This window comes from Vitis vinifera, chromosome 18 (genome assembly GCF_030704535.1).
Source record: "Vitis vinifera cultivar Pinot Noir 40024 chromosome 18, ASM3070453v1".
In the NCBI taxonomy this organism is placed as follows: Eukaryota; Viridiplantae; Streptophyta; class Magnoliopsida; order Vitales; family Vitaceae; genus Vitis; species Vitis vinifera.
Window position 1 is genome coordinate 14,078,604 of NC_081822.1, and position 21,532 is coordinate 14,100,135.

At 36.7% G+C, this 21,532-nt stretch overlaps 2 protein-coding genes and 1 non-coding gene across 3 annotated transcripts; 2 read left to right on the forward strand and 1 right to left on the reverse strand.

The window, feature by feature from the left end:
• Positions 1-3,126: 3,126 nt before the first annotated feature.
• On the reverse strand, positions 3,127-8,011 carry LOC100256491 (ABC transporter G family member 22). The gene is made up of 11 exons (XM_059734968.1): positions 7,877-8,011; positions 7,238-7,684; positions 6,735-6,838; positions 6,398-6,627; positions 6,150-6,305; positions 5,517-5,700; positions 5,069-5,377; positions 4,692-4,983; positions 4,320-4,600; positions 4,083-4,190; positions 3,127-3,852 (listed from the first exon to the last, which is right to left on the reverse strand). The coding sequence occupies exons 2-11, from the start codon at positions 7,647-7,649 to the stop codon at positions 3,601-3,603; spliced, it is 2,328 nt and encodes a 775-aa protein (XP_059590951.1). The 5' UTR covers positions 7,650-7,684; positions 7,877-8,011; the 3' UTR covers positions 3,127-3,600.
• Positions 8,012-13,776: 5,765 nt separating this feature from the next.
• LOC100854780 (protein MKS1) lies at positions 13,777-15,362 on the forward strand. Its single transcript, XM_010666668.3, has one exon. The coding sequence runs from the start codon at positions 14,044-14,046 to the stop codon at positions 14,800-14,802; it is 759 nt and encodes a 252-aa protein (XP_010664970.1). The 5' UTR covers positions 13,777-14,043; the 3' UTR covers positions 14,803-15,362.
• A 6,047-nt stretch (positions 15,363-21,409) lies between these two features.
• TRNAP-AGG (transfer RNA proline (anticodon AGG)) lies at positions 21,410-21,481 on the forward strand. The gene has a single exon. It is a non-coding gene; the product is annotated as a tRNA-Pro (tRNA).
• The last annotated feature ends 51 nt before the right edge of the window (positions 21,482-21,532 follow it).

Here is a 21,532-nt window from a genome sequence, read left to right on the forward strand (position 1 = left end):
TGTAGCAATCGTCCTTCTGATTTCCACTGAGATTGCTACTGCCACACCACAACTAAAACTTGGTTAGTTGCTAGATGGCCACCTACATGGAGACTACTGATTATCTTTGACATATCCTTTGTATTTTAATCCTGTGATCCAGCACTCAATACTATATATATATATATGTATGTCTATATATATATATATATATATATATATATATATATATATATATATATTTATAGAAATGGTGACCAGAAAACTCCAATAAAATGCACTTATATTTTTCATTTTGCAGGACGAAGGGTTCTTGAAGCTGCCTACAATACAACCGGGCGTGGAGGATACAATTGACTTAATGAATTCGTGATGAATAAAATCTCATCAAGTTATGGAATAAGTTGGGGTTGAAGAAATTGTCCTATCATATTGCGAATAAGGCATGTTATGCTTGATGCCCGAACCAAGATGTTCTTTGGTTCCAGGTTAGGTTTGTACTCAGAAGTTCCAGACTAGTAGTGCTGGAATATATGATATTGCATGTGTGATTTATATGTGACTTGTGAGGTAGTGTTGCATTGTTTAAAGTGATGGTTAAGTTATGTTGTCATGAGATAGTAGTGTTGAAAATATATGTCGAATGTTGGTTGGTGTTGTTTAAAGCGAGTTGTCTATGATTCACAGAAATCAACTGTGTAATTGACTCAGAAGCTTTGATTTTCCAGTTTGTTACTTCTGTTCTGCTACTTGCTTCTGACTAGGCGTTCAATCTCAGTGAATCGATCACCTGTAATAGACTTATTCCCAGTGTGATCAAATAGAGGATACTCATGCATGCTAACAATTAATGAGTTCCCACGTTCCCATCAGAAAAGGAGGGGACAGTTTTATAGGCCTTGGACAAGGACAAAACCAGGGAAGATGACGAGGATAGATGACAGACGCAGCCTTTTTACATCTCTATGATTGTTACAAGGTCAACAAGAGTTCACTCATCTGATAAAAAGAACAAAGCATGCCTTTTTCTTATGCTAACTGTCACATCCACGAAACAAGTTTTTAGTTTTTAGTTTTTCACGTCTCTACGTGCACGCTTAGAAAGCCTTTAAGCCAGCGTACCAAAACCCACATAAGATTGTAATCAAGAAAACTCATAAAGACATATGAGGTTACAAGACTCAATCCGTAGCTTGTATTTTATCTCTTCTAAATAATCATACAAGATATAACAACAAGATTCTCACGATCTCTGTGATGAGTTCAAGCTTTCTCATGCTATGTTTTAAGAAGGCTCTCCTTTTCTAATATACATATATTATTATCTCCCTCTCTAATAATTTTTTAAGGCACTTCAATCCTGCTTTTTACAGGTTTGGCACCAACCACTCCCTATTTGACTAGAAGTAAGCAATCCTAGTCCTACTTAAACTACAATTACAATTAGAATCTAAGCTTCTATTCAAACTCAAATAACAATCACAATTTGAATCAAACTCTAAGATTTCAAACATTTTCGCCCCATTCTTCATTCATTTGAAACTCCTCTTGTAGACCTTTTGCATCAATCCACACATTCGCCCTTCAAGTCCCTAGTTCGTGATGCAACACGTCTTTCTTAGGCTTGCCCCAATGTCAAGATGTCTTTCTTATGTTCTACGGTTCTACCTCAAGTTTGCCTAGTCAAGTGTCTTGAGTTAGTCCACTCATGCACTTGAATCAATCTGTGCAACCAATCAACTTGCTATTGTGTCTCTAAGCAACCTATTGTAAGCATATGTCTTGTTGCTGCTGCAACATCATGCCATGCTCAAGTCCTCTTTTTGGTGCAGCAACAAGTTATGACATTGAGCCCATGACTCCTTAACTCCACACACAAGGCATTGCTCTCTTGTGTCAAGCCTTAGGCATTACGTCTAAGTCGACCTCTCTCATCTCTGTGCACAAGGCATTATACCCTTGTGCCAAATGGTCTTATTGCACGAGGCATTGTGCCCTTGGACCACATTTCATTATGGTCATAGGTTGCACACCACCACACGTTGTAGAGCTCATGTGTGGGTTAGTAATAAGGCTTGCCCATGTGCCTTGCTTGTATTTGAGGCCTTGCACTGAGGCCCTTAGATGTGGCCACGCCCATGTCACCTTGTCTCCCTTGAGTCACTCACCCTCCCCTAAAGAGCATTTTTAACCATTTAGGAAGTTTCTAGAGAAGACATCACCCATGCTCGAGGGGACAATAAATTTTAATTAATTCAAGAAAATTCATAAAATTCTCCTTCCACTTGGAGTCTCCTTCTTGAAGGTTCCTCTTTAAAAGAAAAGAGCCACCATACCAAAATTCACCACTTGAATTTTGGCCAAGTCAGGATCGTGCCATGTGTTACCCCTCACTAGCCCCCATCTCATCTTGCCTTGATCATAGGCCACTCATAAAATTAAGGTGTTGTCTCATGAGGCCTTGGTGCCACATACTTATGAGTCAAAATGTTGTGTCTTGAGTGGCATGCTGCTGTGCATATCATATTGTTGTTGTGCACGCTGCTATGCACACCGTGTTGTTATTGTGCATGTTGTTGTGCATACCATATTGTTGTTGTGCACGTTGTTGTGCATACTGTCTCATTGTTGTGCATGTTGTGCACGCTACTATGTTAGCTGTAGCACATCGTTATGTTGTATGAAACCACTCATGCCTTCCCAAGTGCTGCTCCTCACACCACTTAGGTTGCACACATTGTAATTGTATCATTCTATGTCTTGTCTCTCCCTCAAGGTTCTCATGGATGCACCATGCCTGCCCATGAGCCCTTGGCACCAAGTTGTTTGAGAAAAGGTGTTGACATTAATCCTCTATTGTCCACTATGAAATTTTGCCCATCTAATTGTGTTCACTAGGGGAGATGTGGATTAGTAATTTCATTATGTGCAGTTAAAGGGATCTGACGACTGATCATTGGAAATTTAGAAGAAATCTATATTAGAACTTGTTCAGCCATGGTTTATTGTTGCACCAAATTATTGGATTTTTCATGTATTATCAAATTAAGAAAACTTATCAGTTAAGGATGTTGATCTTTAGTAACTGAATTTCAAGTAGAGGGCGGTTGCCATGGCATGAGTCAATGATTCTTCAATGTTTTCTCATGGACAATATGGAATGGATAACTTCAAATGAAAAGGACAGCAAGCAAAGGGCAAATATCAGTCATTTATTCCTGCCTTATCCCACTCTTGTATTGATTCACCTGTTATAATCAACCAAGTCAACTAGGTTAACCCTTTGGCCATCTCAACTCAATCACCTCCTCCTGCCTAAGATTCCAAACCTTGCCATGCATTGTTTTTGTAAAGTGAAAAGGTTTTCATGGTGTGTGGAGTAGCAATTCTTCCTCCCTGAAAGTGGTGGCAATTCAATTCTACTACTTGCTTTTTATTTACCTCAACACTATAACAAGCAGATCCCATCATACATTCTGTTATTTGAAAATACCAAAAGGAGTGAGGTCTGGCATAGATCCCAACTGGTATACTAAATGAGGCTGCAAAAGAAACTCGGCTTCTTTATGATATCAACTTGATCAAGCTGATATCTTCAATTTATTTTTGAATATATGTAATCTATGTTAGTGTCCTGAGTTTCATTCTCCTGAGGAATATGTAGGCCAGTAATCGATATCCAATACACATTGCTACCATGGCTCCCAGTTCCATTCCAGACCTATTAAGTTTTAGTCCTCTGATGAAGGGAGAGTTGCAGGGACCTTCTTCATAATTTGAATTTGAGCAACTATACTGAATCTTCAGGAGTAGCCTGTATGTATGGTAGTTGAAAGAGATGTGTCGTGCCCACGATATGAAAGATGGAAACTCCTGCGCTCATTGTCAAAAGTTGCAACCATTAATACTGAAAGTAATATCAGGCTCATCAATCATCACTCAGAAAGTTGACTTCTGGAATTTTTAGGGGTCTTGCTACCTAGCAGAATCCAAAATATTTTCTAGGCGATTCACCTCTTTCCAAGATTGACCCATTTGCCCACTTAATATTGCTTGGTTTCTGTTTCAATGAGAGGATTTGCATAGGTTTTAGGCGGTCTTACCTGGATAAAAAATCCGCCAGATAACATGAAGGTCATCAGAGTAATAGAAGCCAGTGTTGTTGCTTTCTTCACATCCATCAGTGCTGCACCTATGGTCATTCCTAGACCCTGAAATTTTTGAAGGTCAGAGGCTTTTAGTCTAGAAGATCACTCTTCTTTTCAGGGCATTTTTTAGTATGCAGAAATATAATAGACTACCCTTTGTAGCTAATAAAAAGATATGACATAAATTCATACCTGGGAAGCCAAAATGCTGAGGAAAACTGTAAGCATAGTTAGAGAAAATGCCGCAAAGCTAGGCTTTAAGCCTGCCATGAAATATACTATCAACATAAACAATATGGGCAGGATGAGATCCAAAGGAAGATCACTTGTGTTTCTTGCTACAAAGTATGCACTGAGTCTATACATATCCACAGATCTCTCTTTAACCAGCATAGCTCGTTCTTGAGGGAATGTGAAAATAGCAGTGAATAGAGGGAGGAAACCCCAAAAGACTGAAATGAAGAACAGCAACCCTGCCTGCAGATCATTTAAACCAGAATTAATACAGGGACACTTTTTAAAGATTCAAAAACTGAAATGGGTACTAATCAGATAATGCAACACTTGCTTGATCTTGAAGTTTCTTAGGAGATGAAGCATCAGAATGCCACCAGAGCAATCCTAAGATTACAGCAGTGGATATAACTTGGGTTATACGAAGACCATTTAAATATTCATGGCGTCTCTCCTTAAGGCCTCTTCTGAAAAGAATTGAAAACTGTTGCCACCAATTTGCTCCCCATTCCGGTGAATTTTCTCTCCTTTGCATCTCAGACACACTGTCTATCAGCACTGGGCTTAGAAGCTTCATTTTCTCCAGGTTTGCAACTCTTTCTTCATAGGCCCCTACAAGATACTGCAAGAAAGAACATTCAAGATAAGATTGTAACACATTATAGTTCTATCAATTAGAAGGTGGAAGTTCTGTATTGGTCATGGACCTCATGGACTTCTCCTGGAGAAGGCTTCCCCTCTTCATTTTCAAAATTTTGTCTTCCGGGGGAGTACTTATCCTCCAACTCTGATGGAACTGATTTGTTACTTATGTTTCCATTGGCAAGATCAATGAGAAACTCTGCTGGGTTCATGGCTTCAAGTGGAGAACAACCTATTGAGGAGAAATATAGCATTGCTTCTGAGGCTTTTCCAAAGTACAAGGAGTTTCCTTTACCCAAGAGGACTAACTTGTCAAACATACTGAATAGTCTACTTGAAGGTTGATGAATTGTAGTCACCACTGTCTTGCCAGCCTGGGTAACACAACCAGATTTCAAGCCCAAGAGAATGATCATTGTAACAGGAGATAAGATACCTAAAGTACAGAAATGAGAGAAAAAAAAAAAAAAAAAGAAAAGAAAGTGCTGGAGTTCATGGGAAAATTTTCATTACCTCTGCAGTGTTCTGTAGCATCTGAAGAATCCGAAGTGCAGTTGTTGAATCCAGACCAGATGTTGGTTCATCAAGGAAGAGAAGTGATGGGTTGAGCAGGATTTCATTGCCGATACAGACTCTTTTTCTCTCACCACCAGAAATCCCTCTAACTAATGCACCACCAATTATTGTGTTTTGGCACCTAAAACCAAACAGTAATGTTTTTACTTTTAAACCAGTGGTTACTAAATAGAAGCTAACCTCTATATATGGTATGGACAATCTGTCTTTAGTATATAAATTAATGATATAAATGGTACTCTCATGTGCCCGGTCAAGTTGATGATTTCATTGGTATGCTTGTACTTGTAAAAAGTTGAGCCACATCATTAAATGAGAATGAATACAGGGAATTTTGAGTAGGGGGAGCATCTATGTGTGGAGCACCTATGCTAAGTAACAAGACCTTGCAGACTATAAGTTTACTTTTATCAGATGAAATCCGTGGAGGGATATTAGTTGTGATTGTTTGTCAAGACCTTCCAAAGAATAAAATCGAAGAAATCTAGGTTATAATCGGTCATAATGACCAATAAACATTTAGTAGTTAGTTTTCATACAGCATTGGACATGAAATTATCAAGAAAGTACCTTTCAAGATCTAGCTCACTGATAATATCCATGACTCTTTCCTTTTTCTGCTGTCTGGTTAATGTATTGGGAAGACGAAGCAAAGCTGCATATGTTAGAGTTTCTTTGACTGTAAGGTGGGGAAACACAATGTCATCTTGCAGCACGAATCCAATCCTGCTCATCCTCATTAATATCAGTCTATACACGACATATATAATGCTTCTGAACGTACATTTTATGTGCATATAAATGAATAACCCCTGTACCTATGCTTGAGTGTTTTAGCATATGGTTGATCATTATAAGTGATCCTACCACTGTTGGTTTTGACCTTTCCACTGAGGAGATTGAGTAATGTTGTTTTACCACCACCAGATGGCCCCATAAGTGCTAAGACCTCCCCTGGATCTACTGAACCAGTAATGCCATGTAATATATGCTTCTCATCAGAGCTCTTTCCTCCCTTTGTTACCACTTTGTATTTGACATCTTCAAACTGCAAAACAAGCAGTGGGAATTATATGAACTGATCACATCTTAACTTTCTAAAATTAGTAAAAAAATTAGCAGGAGCAATGTTTTGCCTCAAGTAGACAGAATTACCTTGAGATATATTGGTAAGGTAGGTTTGCTGTTTGTTTTCCTCCACCCACAAGAATCCTGATCCTTCTCATGAGCTGACCGAGACTGCCTTGTTGCACTATCTTCTGCATATGAGATAGGTAGGTTAGTCCAAATTTGTCTCCAAATTTATCCCAGCCTCATGAGTGGCTGCAGAAGGACATGTTGGTTCCATTTTCTCACTTCATGAGAAATTTTCATTAATTAGTTGCCGAGGAGATGGATGGAAGAAAAGTGAATTTGGAAACTTCAAAAACCTTCTCCAAGCCCAAGCGACCAAGAAGTCCTTCTTAAAGGGTTTTTACTAAATCAGCAGAGAGTCTTAGATGCAAGTGTCCATTCAATCATGGAAAAAAAAAAGAACTTTGCAAATTGTATTTAATTAAAACAGAAAAGAAAAAAATCCCCCCTTTATAGTGACCCTGATGGGCAATGTTAAAATGGCCTTTCTAGAGGTAGCATTAGCAGTAGGACTAATTTCTTACTCTGACGGGGAATCTGCAGTCTTGAGGCGTCTGAAATGTCATCCAAGGGCAAGACGGATCCAGCTAGTGGGGTGGAGAAGCCTAAGCCATTGCTAGATGCCCTGCTAGGAATGGAACCTTTTTCATCAAAGCTCCCAGCAACATTATTAAAAAGTTCATCTATATTAACTAAGAATTGGGAACTTAGTGACTTTGTTTTGCGAACAGCTTTTCCACTTGCTAATTCCTTTTCCCTGTTAAAGCTTCGCTTCTTTTGTATCCTAATTCCAGCCTCATCTTTGTCATCTTGAGGTTGAACCACACTTGAGCTTCTGCTGCTGGATTTTCTACCTGGTATGAAAATGGAATCCTTTCCAGTCCTTGGCATGGATACAGCTTCATACATCCCAGAAACATTCTCTGAGTGCTCCATTCTAGGCTCTCTCTTCGCCTCTATTTTTGCAGCCGCTGATTCAACAAATAAAGGAATTGTCAAAAATAATTAGTTTATCCAAATTCAATGACAGTTCATTTATTTATGAAGTTACAAAATAAGTGCTGAATTCATATTGGGACATAAAGATCATCCTTTGACATGTAATAACAAAAGCATGAATGAAAAAAAAAATGGAGGCAAGAGAAAGATGGAAAGAAGATTACTTGGATGCAGAGTCTGAAAGCAGAGATGCAGTTTAAGTGCCAAGAAAGAAAGAAAGAAGTCCAGTGAATTAGAATGTTCGATGCTAGAAGGTTATATAGGCCCCGGACTTTATGAGTGTGTGACTTACATGACTTCATTACTGCTACCAATTTTGTCCTTGAAAAACTGACCATCCATTCCATGCTTTTTCGCAATCACTGGAAAGTGAAAAGGCATTTTTGCTTTTTTTTTTTTTTTTTTTTTTTTTTTTTTCCTTGCTGAGACAAAAAGTTCAACCTGCCACCTTGCCAGACCCTCCCTAGATTGAAAACTAGTTTTGTTAGAGAAGTAATTCAAAGCCAGAATTAGAAAAGAGTAGAGAGATACTCTTTTAGAAAAACTTGGGTATGTGGAAGTTATGTGTTAGTTTGTCATTTTTATATTGCCTATTATCATGGGAATCATGCCAGATAGCCTTTGTTAGCTGTGGTGGAGAGTGTTTTCTAACAAGTTGCCTGACTTGGAGTGTAGCAATGGAGGAGCTGGCTTCAAGGGACCAGTAAATTGGTTGACTTTAATGGTGTCAAATTTGAGTGAGGGAGGAGGCCGGGAGAATGAATTTCCTCAATTTTGAGGAAGGGGTTTTCTCATATTATGATAGGACCCACATAAACTTTTATTTCAAAAGTTCAAGTAAAACAAAGGAATAACTCCATTTCTTTTGATTCCTCATAATCAAGTAGACATGCCCAAGTGCAATGGAATGGAAAAACAGAAGCTGACATGTGGTCCAAAATAATATATAGGGGAGATGCTGAAGCAGGGAAATGATTATGTGGATAAACTTGATTGACTATTCTGCATTTGTCAACTGGCCAGCTGCAGTAGAAAGCCATGTTTTTGAAATTTCCAGGCTGCAGTAGAAGGACCCAAAACTTAATTGCTGCCAAATTTTGGTGGAAAAGTAGTTCCATAGGCTGGATGGGCGAAGTTTTGAAGACATGATTTGGAAAAATTAGGCCAGAGTATACTACCATAAAGCCTGGCTACTATCACAATTGTAAGCTAGTTGGTAATAGATGTTGCATGCCTAGTCGATAAAATAGAAACAGGACCACTGTCTTGGGCGGTGCCCTAAATGTTAGGGCAGTGCATGATCATGCGCCACTTGGCCTTGTCCTTTGGCTTGTGGCATCTTGATCAATGACCAAGATGAGCAGTTCCAGAAAGTGTTGCAGTGTGACTGTCACCGGCCTCTCTCTTGGAGTTGAGGAATGCAAATTTTAATGCACATTTGAAAAGCTTTATTTCTGTGATTAGAACAGACTTCAGATATGTAGCACGTGCACCTAATTTTATACGCAAATGATCACAGCATATAGTAGGTTCAAGTAATCTTGCCTGCCTGCCTGCCTGCCTGCCTTCCTGCCATAAAATACTCAGCTGAGACGGTACGTAACTATAGTGTCACAAAGTTTATTCAACAAGTATGATGAGGCCATGGAGAAAATGCAAATCCATCAAAGTTATCAAATTGGTAATCTCCCATGGTGATTATCATGAAGTGGCCGCTGTATATTATTCATGACTGATAGATTGCAGAGGGGAAAACTGGAAAATACAAACTAGATAAAAGGAGAAAAAGTGTTGATTGTGGCTTGACAAACAGCAGTAGCCCCCTCCTCCCGTACCATATAAGATCTGGAAAGTAATGGAGAGATCGTCCCTGTTACTAAAATGTACATTCAATCATTGAATTCTCCATGGCATGTCACAGTCAGCCAAGGAAATGAAACATACAGTTCACACACCAAAATAGTTAGTGACAGCCTCTCATGCCCTTGCCTTCAAAAACATACCCTTTTGGCGAAAATAGACCCATCAAGGACTGAACTAGTGGCCAGGCTCTTGAATCAACTCATCAAGGATGTACCTTGGTGAGAAACACTCGTTTCCATCACTACGACAGCACAAGTCCACTCCAAATCCTACTCCATTAATTCATGAATGCAATGTAAAATGTAAACTTCCTACATTTTTAAGCTTAGAGCAAGGGATGACAATCAATCTCATTACCGGATTGAAACATTACATTACTAGTTTAATGGACTGCACCTAGAATCAGATTACTTGCTGTTGTTACAAATTCTGTTTTAGTATCCGTCGCTTCCCACTCAAAAACCTACCATGCTGGGCCATGAAAGCAAGTCAAATCTTCCCCTTCCAGCAAGTGCTGGACACAGCCAGCACTGTCCAAACCTATTGTCTCCCCCTAATTCAGTGGCTGATACCTGAAAACTATAAGATCAATAAGATTAAGTATGAATTCCCATCACCAATTCTGATACATGTATAGAGATTATGGTGGTTCACTTGTTATCCTTAACCTCAGGGAAATGGTACTCTCCACAGAATTCCCAAGGCAAATGTTCAACTGTGAGCTAGGCACTTAATTTTGAAATGGCCCCTTAACAACAAAATGAAAGGGAGGAGGAGTGTTGACCACGCCCCTTCAATTAAATAACACTGAAGAGAAGTTTATCAGTTATCACTCAAATTAATGTTAGGTAACAGTCATGAATCTAGAAACTGGGGTTTGTAAGATAAATTCCAATGTTCTCACCAAGTAGAACTCATAAGCCTAAGGTTTGTTACATGTTTGAAGACTTGATCAACCCAAGTCCGGAGTGAGACCTCATATGGACTTTGCCCACACCTCAGTTTAGACTCTAAAGGACCAACTCGAAGGCTTGAATACACACTTGGACTTGTTCCCTTTTAGGCTGACTCAGTCCCACCATAATTATCCAGAAACCTTGAAAGTGAAGTGTTCATGAATGGCCTCTTTGACTTTTCAATCAAATATAATATTCATCTTTTCATCCAAAATTTTCTCATACATTCCAACTTCAGGCTAGGGACTGTGCGGGCTAATCTCATTTATTTATTCTGTGATGCTGCTAAATCATAACTTGAATTAATGGTAAGAAAGAAAAAGAAATCATAGCATACTATCACCAACTTAGATTTCTCCTAAGCTCATATAGGGCACTTGGACATCTCTCTAGCTTCTTCAAAACCTTAGTGGATGTCTTCAAGAGGTTCCAGAAGCTTTCCTACTCCCTATATGAGTTCCAAAGAGGGTCACTTAGAACAGGTTTGACAATATGCCTAGTTATTTTTTCAAGGCTTAGCCATTTCCTAGCAGCACAAGGCATTTCAGTTATGACCCACGTGTAGACACAAAACTTCAACAATTGTCAATTTTTTTTTTTCAAAAGATTATTTAAATATATATAACATTTTAACTTTTGACTAGATATAAAAATATAAAAATTTACTAAAAATCATTTTTTTACGTAGAATTGTAGTATTTTTTTTAAAAAGAGTGGTTTTATATAAAATCCATTTTTTATTTTTTATTTTTAAATTGTTATAGTCCTGCAACCCCTCCCCCACGTTTGGAAATTCAAGCGCTTACCTTTTCCACCAATCACATCCTAATTCTCAAGTAAACCATATTAAATCATGATGCTTATTTATTGACTTTTTAAATTGAGAAAATTTCTACAGTTGATTTCGTTGGAATTAATTTTTCTAGTTGGGTGGAGGTTTGGCCCACCGGGGAGGATTTAGAGTGGTAATTGCTGGTTGTGTGCACACAATTTCATTTACATCCATGTTTAACTTTTCCGGAACTAAATGAAATTGATCGACTTTAATTAAATTAAAATATATAACAATCAATTTATTAATTTATCAAAACTAATTTAATGTAACATTAGTTTAATTCAACATAATCAATTTGAATCAAAATTGGAACTACACATTTTTTCCAAGAAAATCATAAACATGAATTCATTTGAAAACTCTAAAGAGCAAGTGTGTGTATGTATATCGATGAATGTAATTATTGTTATATCGATCATTGGATTGTGAGATTTTCTCATACAGTATTTTTTTCTATTCACATTCTCTTTCTCTTAAAAAAAGACACTAAACAATCAAACAAGACGAGGGCAAGTCAATATTCTATGATAATTATAATGAATTAGTGGTATATCAATTTTAATTTAATTGAAGTCGATCAACTTCATTTAGTTCCGGACAAGTTAAACATGGATGTAAATGAAATTGTGTGCACACAACCAGCAATTACCACTCTAAATCCTCCCCGGTGGGCCAAACCTCCACCCAACTAGAAAAATTAATTCCAACAAAATCAACTGTAGAAATTTTCTCAATTTAAAAACTCAATAAATAAGCATCATGATTTAATATGGTTTACTTGAGAATTAGGATGTGATTGGTGGAAAAGGTAAGCGCTTGAATTTCCAAACGTGGGGGAGGGGTTGCAGGACTATAACAATTTAAAAATAAAAAATAAAAAATGGATTTTATATAAAACCACTCTTTTAAAAAAACAAATACTACAATTCAATGTAAAAAATGATTTTTAGTAAATTTTTATATTTTTACGAGATTTTCTCATACAGTATTTTTTTTCTATTCACATTCTCTTTCTCTTAAAAAAAAGACACTAAACAATCAAACAAGACGAGGGCAAGTCAATATTCTATGATAATTATAATGAATTAGTGGTATATCAACAAATGTAATTATTGTTATACCGACCATCAAGTTATGAGACTTTTTTAAACGATATTTTCTATTGACATTTCCTTCTCTTTGAAAAAGGTTACAAACAAAACAAAAGCAGGTCGTTTAACCACTTTACTTGTATTTGAAACACAAGTTAGAGATCTATGAACCTATTTACGGGTTTTTTATTATGAATTTAAACCTACTATTAAATGTTAGTTGTGTCGAATCTATCACTTTGTTGAAAGCTATGGAACAAAGGATAAAATAATTTTATACTTTTTATATTAGAGTTCTTATATTTTATATAAAAAAAATTATTTTTAAAATAAAAATAAAATTTTTTATTAAATTTATACTTATTTTTTTATTTTTAAAGTTCTTTCTTTCCTTATCTTTTCTTCCTTTGACTTTTAAATTTTGCAAGATATAAACCAAGTTTCAACGAGAAAAAAAAGTTCATTTAATTGTAAAAATATTTTTTCCTAAATGATTAGTTTTTTTTTTTAAATGATCAAAGCTTAATTTGTGTCTAAAAGGCAAATGGTAAAATTTGGTTTAGTTTTGCTCTTCCTTCAAATAAAATCATTATAATACAAGTTCAACTTTCTATAAAACTTTCATAGAAAGATTGCGTAAGGACAAAAAATTCAATTTAATTCAACTAGTATAGTCATTTTGATTAAGGCTTTAACTTGTCTACTTAAACGAAAGATGAAATCATTTCATTCTCTTACATGGAGCTTTGACATTCAACATCCCGATATGGATTTAATTTAATTTAAGAATTATCATTTAACAAATAAGATAAATTAGATAGTATTAACCTTATAAAAATGATTCACCCAAAAAAAATTCATGGGGTAGTAAAGTATTCCATAATTTAAACCTCGTTCATGGGAATGGAATTATCCCATCTTAACCTACTTAAAATTTCAAGAATGGAATGTGTTTCCAATCTCCGAAAGAATTAAAATTTGAAATTTGGAGAGGTGGAAAGAAACAATTTTGCCCAAAATTTATGAGAGGTCCTTTTCCAATAAAAGATGGAAGAAGGCCCAGGGGTCCAGCAGACTTTTTCCCCACAAAACTAATCACCAACTGGCCCAAACCCTAGGCCCAACAAAAAGACTCTTGGGTCAATCTAAGAAACCCCAACTGACTCATAAATAAGGATAGAATATGCAAATAAGACAGAGTCCAGTCATGGTCAATTCTATCTATCCCATGTGGCAGGGCCTACGTCATCACCTTCAATCTGACAGGGCGCATGACTCATTCCCCCCCTCCACCACTAGTATCAAAGTTGGACATGTTCAAACCACAATATCATACCGGCCCTTAACCCTATAAAATGTCAAAGACATGTATCCAAACATGTCACTACATTTTTTTTTTCTCTTGTACCTTAATCAAGAGTACCTCTGGGTTTCATTGACTTGCACCAACTTTAAATATTCATCTTGTTTGGCTAACAATAGAAAATTATAGTTCATTATTATCTTCATTTTCTTAGTATCTCTCTCGCCTGATCCTCTCCTCTCCTCTCCTTCCCTTTGGAACCATATTTTCAATCTCAATTACCATGGACTCGGCGGACTTCTCCGGCGGCAAGTCGCCCAGGAGAGAGCTCCTAGGCCCCCGGCCGACACCACTCAAAGTCCGTAAAGACTCACACAAGATCAGGAAACCCCCGGTGGTGCCACAACCGCAGGCTCAACATCCTCCCCCAGTCATAATATACACTGTTTCTCCAAAGATAATTCACACACAGCCCAGTGAGTTCATGACACTGGTGCAGCGCCTCACGGGCTTGTCTTCTTCGTCGTCGTCCTCAGCGCCTCTTGATAGTGGTGCAGTGTCCCCGGCTGCCAGGTTTGCTAGCATAGAGAAGACCAAGGTGTCGGCGGAGGAGGAGAAGAAGAAGAAGATGCAAAGCAGTGGGGATGTGGATGTTGTGGAAGGGATAGAGATAGGTGGTGGGGTTGAGAGAAGCGGATGGTTTCCAGGGATTCTCTCTCCTGGACCGTCTTCTTTACCGGCAATCTCACCGAATTTCTTCTCTCCTGGGTTCGATCCATATTCTCTGAACATTTTTCATGATTTCAGCCCTGCTGTACATGGCAACAAGAATTACATAGAAGGTAGCTTCATGCCTAGTCCCTCAATTTTTGGTAACAAGAGCTTCATAGAAGGTAGCTTCATGCCTAGTCCCTCAATTTTTGGTAACAAGAGCTTGATAGAAGGTAGCTTCATGCCCAGCCCTTCAACCTTTCTTTCAACACCTCACAATCCTTCTCCAACTGCATCTCTAGACCTCTTCAATAATTTCCTAGATTTCTGACCCATCCAACGGACAAGCCTGAGTTATCTGGATTATCTGCTTCTGTGTATGATCTTAAATGGCGTGGATGATACAAAGAAGGGACCAGATTGGAAATTTGAGTTTTGATTTAGAGAGCAGTGGGCAAGCAAGTTGTTGGGGGTTGGAGGGGACTAGTTAAAGGGTTTTAATAACTTGCTGGGGCCATACAGCGATGGGGGCAGCTCGGCTCAAGTGTATCTCAATATCGTTTCCGATACCATTTTTTTTTTTGTCAAACACTTTTGGAATATGTAATTTGCAACATATTTGACCTTTCTTATTCATTAATTCTTCCATGTTCCCTGGGTTCCCTTGTATGCCTTTTGAACCCCCTTTATTTATATACCGGATCCACCACCAAACATTGTAGGTTGTGTTTGAAGTTTTAGTCTTTGGATTCTCCGTTTGAATACATGTCCATTTTGCTGGACAGTTTGTTAATGTTGATTTCTATTTCAGGCTGGATGATGAGAAGAACAAGTGGAGAATTAGTTGTAAAGTTTTGTCTGCTTGCATATATAAAACAGGTTTTGCTGTCACTACTAAAGGCAAATGGCACATTAATCAATTGACGTAAAATGTAGGAAATGGTAAGGTTGGTGTAGTTTAATTTGGAATGTTGCAGACAAAGCACTACCACTGTCCAAATAGAGAGGTGTTTTGATGGCAACCCTTTCAATATGAAGGGAGAGAGGACCCTTCAGAATAGTGCAATATTTGATGTATTAGGATGTGATCTAACTGCTGTATTTTCTGATATACTTTGCCTTTGCTAAGTATATTCATATTACATTAATTATATGGATTAATTCAAGTTTAATAGAAAACAACCAAAGTCCAAAGTGTTTCAAATGAGTTCCAAATGTCACGAACTTAGTCTTTTCCTAAGCTCACTTAGACAAGCCAAGACTCTTGATCTTGCTAAGTTAGCCTTACTCCCAATGCTTAACTTGCTAGGTTAAGATGTACCCGACTTAGAAGCTTTAGAGAGCGTAGTAGGCAATACTTAAATAATGGAAGTTTTATTACTCAAAGGAAGCTTTACAAGTGCTTTGAAACTCACTTCTTTGGTGCCTTGGCCAAATGAGGCTCTCACCTATTTATAGACACCATTGAAACTCACCGGAACCTTGGAGGGTTCCTTACAAATCAGGAATATTTTAAAACACCCTACACAATTTTATGTACAAGTCTATATACAAGAGATCTCTAGAATTATCTAGAAAGCCTTGGACTCCTCTCATGTCTTCCATCATAGTGTAGAGATGTGTGAACATCTCTAGGCATCTCTAGGCATCTCTAGAACCTTCCACACTTTTCCCACCAATGGCTAAGTGTAGGAGTCTCTAGAAGCTTCTTGCCCTCTATATAACCCCCATGGGGAGGGTCATTTAAAGCATCATCTGACACTCTCCCCCACCTATGTCGTCGACGTCCCTGTCGTTGCCTCTTTTTGAAACCTCTCGATGTGTTTCCAAAACCTTCTCAAGGCATCCACATGTTCCCAACTTACTTGCCTCTTAGGTTGTCCTTTCCATCGGACTAGATACTCTATCACAGGAAGGACCCCTTGTCTCCTAGTGAGGTCTCATATGGATGCAGACACCTGCACTTTCAATGCTTGGAGCGTTGCTTCCTCTTGCCCTTCGAGTTCACCTTTTCCTTAGTGACCTTGTCCATGTGTGTGTGGGCTACCTTAGCTTGCTGCCCTTTTACCTCCTTTATTTGCACCCCTGATAGTAAAGAGGTCTTAGGCGTACTAGGCTTTAGGTTGACTTGGAAAGCACTCAATAGCTGCATTGAGCTCATATGTGCTTTGCCTTCTTGTTCCTTCTCCTCGATCATGGCACTAAGTGTCTTCCTCTTTGGATAATCTCGTGCCCAATGTGGACCATCACACAGGAAGCATTTGATTTTAGATGTAAACTCCTTCCTTTTCGCCTTACCCTTTCCTTCCTGGACGTTAGGCGTCTTGCCTGATCCCATTCTAGGAGCACTGTGGTCCCTTGAAACCTTGTCTCCCCTACCTGTGGCATGGCTATCCTCCAAAGACTCAACCTTGGAGGAGTCTCTCCTCTTGTAATCCATTAAAGACTCTACTATTGCCATAGCAATGGTTAGGTCTTGAACGCCTTGGCACCTTAATTCCTACTCGGCCCACCCTTGCAAGTTATCTATGAAGTTGAATAACAACTCCTCCCCAGTCATGTTAGGAATCTCAAGCATGAGTGAAGAGAATTCCTTGACATAGTCGCACATCAAGCATGTGTGCTTGAGACGCCTCATATTTTTCCTAGCCAGGTAAGCCACGTCCTTGGGGTAGAACTGCTTCTTGATCTCCCTCTTGAAGTCTTCCCACGTCTCTATGGTGCAAATGTCTTTCTCCATATTGGCGAACCTCTAATGCCATCATAAAGTAGTTGTGTTAGTAAGGTAAAAGGTTGCGGTCCTTACCTTAGTCGCCTCATCAGTCAATGCGATAACCTTGAAGTATCGCTCCATATGTCATAAGTTGTCCAACTCCTTGGCATCCCGTTTGCCACTAAACCCTTGTGGCTTTGACACCCCCACCCTAGATGCCTCCTGTGTGGCCATGACCCTTGCCAACACAGCAGCCTTATAAATGGCCAACTCCTGCCTAACCTCCTGGTCTCGGGACTCCATTCAAGTGACCAAGGCCTTCATCCTTGAATCCATGCTAGCAAACATGCTCAAGACCTTTTCTTGGAAGGACACAAACTCCTTGTGCGACACTGGCTGAACTTGTGAGACTAGCATCCTCTCACGAAGAAGGTCTTGGATTTGTTGCCTAAGATCTTTCATACCCTTCTCCATGCCTTGCTCGATCAAGTCCAACCCCTCCTGAGTGTCCGCCATGGCTAGCTCCACCTTGGCTAACCTTGCCTCCATGTTGGTAACGGCATCATGAGATTTATCCTTTCTACCCCTACCCTATGCAACAAGCTCGGTCTCCCTCCTACAGGTTTGCTTACTAATATTATCTACGTTGAAGCCCAACATGCTCCCTTTACTATGTTCGCTTCATAGTTGTGTTCTGATACCAACTGTCACAGACTTAGTCTTTTCCTAAACTTGTGCGACACTTAGACAAGTCAAGACCCTTAATCTTGCTAAGTCAACCTTACTCCCAATACTTAGCTTGTTAGCCTAAGATGCACCCGACTTAGAAGTTTTAGAGGGTGTAGTAGGCAATGCTTAAAGAATGGAAGCTTTACAAGTGCTTTGGAACTCACTTGCTTAGTGTTTTGTCCAAATAAGGCCCTCACCTATTTATAGGCACCATTGGAACTCTCTGAGACCGTGGAGAGTTCCTTACAAATCAAGAATATTCTAGAACACCCTATACAATTCTATGTACAAGCCTATATACAAGAGATCTCTAGAATTCTCTAGAAAGCCTTGAACTCCTTTCATGACTTCCACCATAGTGTAGAGATATGTTGACATCTCTAGGCATCTCTTATACCTTCTACACTCTTTCCACCAATGGCTAAGTGTAGGAGTCTCTAGAAGCTTCCTACCCTCTATATAACTCCCATGGGGAGGTCATTTGAAACATCTTGTGACACAAAGCTAACTTACATGTAAGATGTGAGTTCATCAAAAGTTTAGACTTATCAATTAATATTACAAATGACAATCATATGTAATTCGGCTTTAATAAAATTAGGTGCAATCAAAATCATATATCCAAATTCATTTCAAACCTACAATTGTCTATTGATTTAAAGATGACGTGCTTACAATTTTTCTAATAAATCTCATAAAATAAGATTTCTTAAAATAAAATTTTAAGATTATTTAGTAAAACTTAATACTTATTATTTATTATTTAATGACTTAAATTGACTTTAAGTTAAAGTATACTTAAATTGTTAACTTAAAACTTATTAATTTTATTTTAAGTATTAAGATTATTTGATAATATTAACTTAAAACTTATTGTAAATAATCAAATTAACATATTTATTATCATAAATTATAACTAGAGTAAAGAAGATCAAGTAACAGTGAAGGTTGGGAGTTTCAAAGGAGAGGTAATTAGGACAAATGAAGATAAAAAGGTACAATGAATATGTGAAATTAAAAATAATTTAATTGTTTTTACTAATTACTTAAAGTTGTTTTTAACTTTAAATCATATCATTTAAGTTATTTTATCAAACATGCTTAATTTACTTAATGACTTAAATCAAGTTATTTAGTCACTTTAAGTTATTAAGTTGGTTTACCAAACACCCATTATTTTTAGTACTTACAAATTTCAAAAGCAAAAATAATAATAATAATAATAATAATAAGAGGAAAAATAAAATGACAAATTAAAAAAAGGAAAGGACTTATTTGAATGCATACATAGAGAATGCATCTTTCTCAAACTTTCCTAGGTATTTTCTAAAAAAAAAATAGGGTAAAAACTTTTCATCATAATTTTTACCTCTCTTTTCCTTAAACATTTTTTTTTACCTTACCTTTTTTCTTTATTATCTAAGCATTAAAAAAAAATATCATTTTTTTTCACATTTTTCTCTTTTTTTTTTCTTAAAACTTTTGAGGAATCAAATATGATGAAAGTCCTATGCAAATTTTAGAAAGTTTGAGAAAAATAAAAAGGGAAGAAAATATTAGAGAAAAGAGAAAAAAAAAAAGTAGAAGAAGGTGAAAGATAGATTTAAATTTATTAAGTTATTTTTACATTTTTTAAATTTTATTTCTCTTTTTTTTCTTATATAAAGAGTGAAAATTTTGAAAATATATGATTTTCCATTGTAGTTTTCAATTGAAATAAAATAAAATAAAGCGGACAAATAAAAAAAAGAAAGAAGGAACGAAAGAGATACTTCCTAGAAAGAGGATATTGAGACAAAGCTTACAATTTTTAATAGAATGACAATGAAACAAGCCATCATGATTATTAATTAGCAGTTTGTCAAAAAGCTTGCTAAGAACTTCATTAATAGCATTTTAAACCAAGTCAAACTCTCGTGCTCCACATACTTTATATGCTTTACAAATTTTAAAAGTTCATGACCTCAGCCAATGAGACCATTTTTTTTTTAATATATATGTTAAAACCATATTTGGTTCGTTAAATATAACATCAAATACAATAAAAGACATCTTATTCTATATTTAATTGGCAAAGATATGATAAGTTAAATGGTGCAATACACGTAACTAAGTTGAGATATAGGATGAACCATAAATTTTTTTTTCATCTATTTTTTCATTTTTTTTCTTTTCAATTTCTATATCACTCATTTCATAAAAAATAATAAATAAATAAATAAATGATTAAAAGATAAATTTGCAGCTTTAAAAAAAACTCTAAAAAATAATATAATATTTTTAAATTTTTAAATTTTAAATATTTTAAAAATGAATATTATTAATAAAGGAAATAAAAATTACTTTCTATATCATAAATTGTAGAAATGATTTCAAAATAATAGTAAATAGGAGAAAAATTTTGTATTTTCTTAATAACAAATATTAGGATGCAATATAATGCAATATATTTTTTATTACTTTTATTTTTATTTTTTAATAAATCAAATATAAATATGACATAATATACCTTTATTGATATAATATCAAAAAAATATTATAACTTATTAAAAATAATATCCCATTACATGCATATTTTATCCATGTTATATCTTATTTGATTAACCAAATATAATTAAAGTGGATTTTAATTTTACTAAGTGGTAAAAATCCAATAGAATGGAGTTGCTTCGTTTCAACAATGCAACACAATGAAAATGGTAGAGCTGAATGCAGTCAACTCGCGTAAACTCTAGTTCTTGAATGAGACTTAAGACTGAATGCCACTAAAAGCCACAAAATCCATTGGTTTTCTAAAAAAAATTTCAATATCTTTTATGCCTATTTGATAATTTTGTTCAAAAAATTTGAAATTCTTTCCTACTTACTAAAATTCTAAAATTGTTATAATAACATTGCTTTTAGAAATTGTGATTTGGACTACTTCCAAGTAAAGCCAAAGACAGAAAACCGCTGAAGTGTTGAGATGAAAAGTCTACTAATTTCACCGACTGCGAGATTTACCCTTCTAGAAAAGCCAATGGGCATGTGACAAAAGTCCTTAAAATTGAATAGAATAATATTTACTTGTTTGGCTTGTCGGGACTCATTTCTCAATCATTTCATTCAGAAGTTATATGGGAGTGGTTGCATACGAGCACGTTGAGTGAGAAAAAGCTTAGCCAATGAAAGACCAAATCTCAAATATATTAATTTGTTGACGCAATTATCGAAAGCAAAAGCTTGATATGGGAGGCATGAATTTCAAAAATATCATCACAGCCCTGGATTTACCCAATAGATTGAGACGTGCAAGTTATCATCTATTAATAAAGATAATATGAAGCTGCACATTTAACTTTTCAAAACCGCTTACTGGGTTTAGTCTATTCACGGTGACGGTTGAAGTAATCAAACCAAACATCGAGGTGGATGAGATTTTAGGCTGACCAACCCTCAACAATCTGCCTTAGCTGAAAAGTATAAATCATCTAGATAAGAAAAGAAGAGCAGTAGCGGGCATTTGGTCTAGTGGTATGATTCTCGCTTAGGGTGCGAGAGGTCCCGAGTTCAATTCTCGGAATGCCCCCCATCTCTCTCCTTTTATCCCTGTAACCACCGACCATATCAAGGAAAAGTA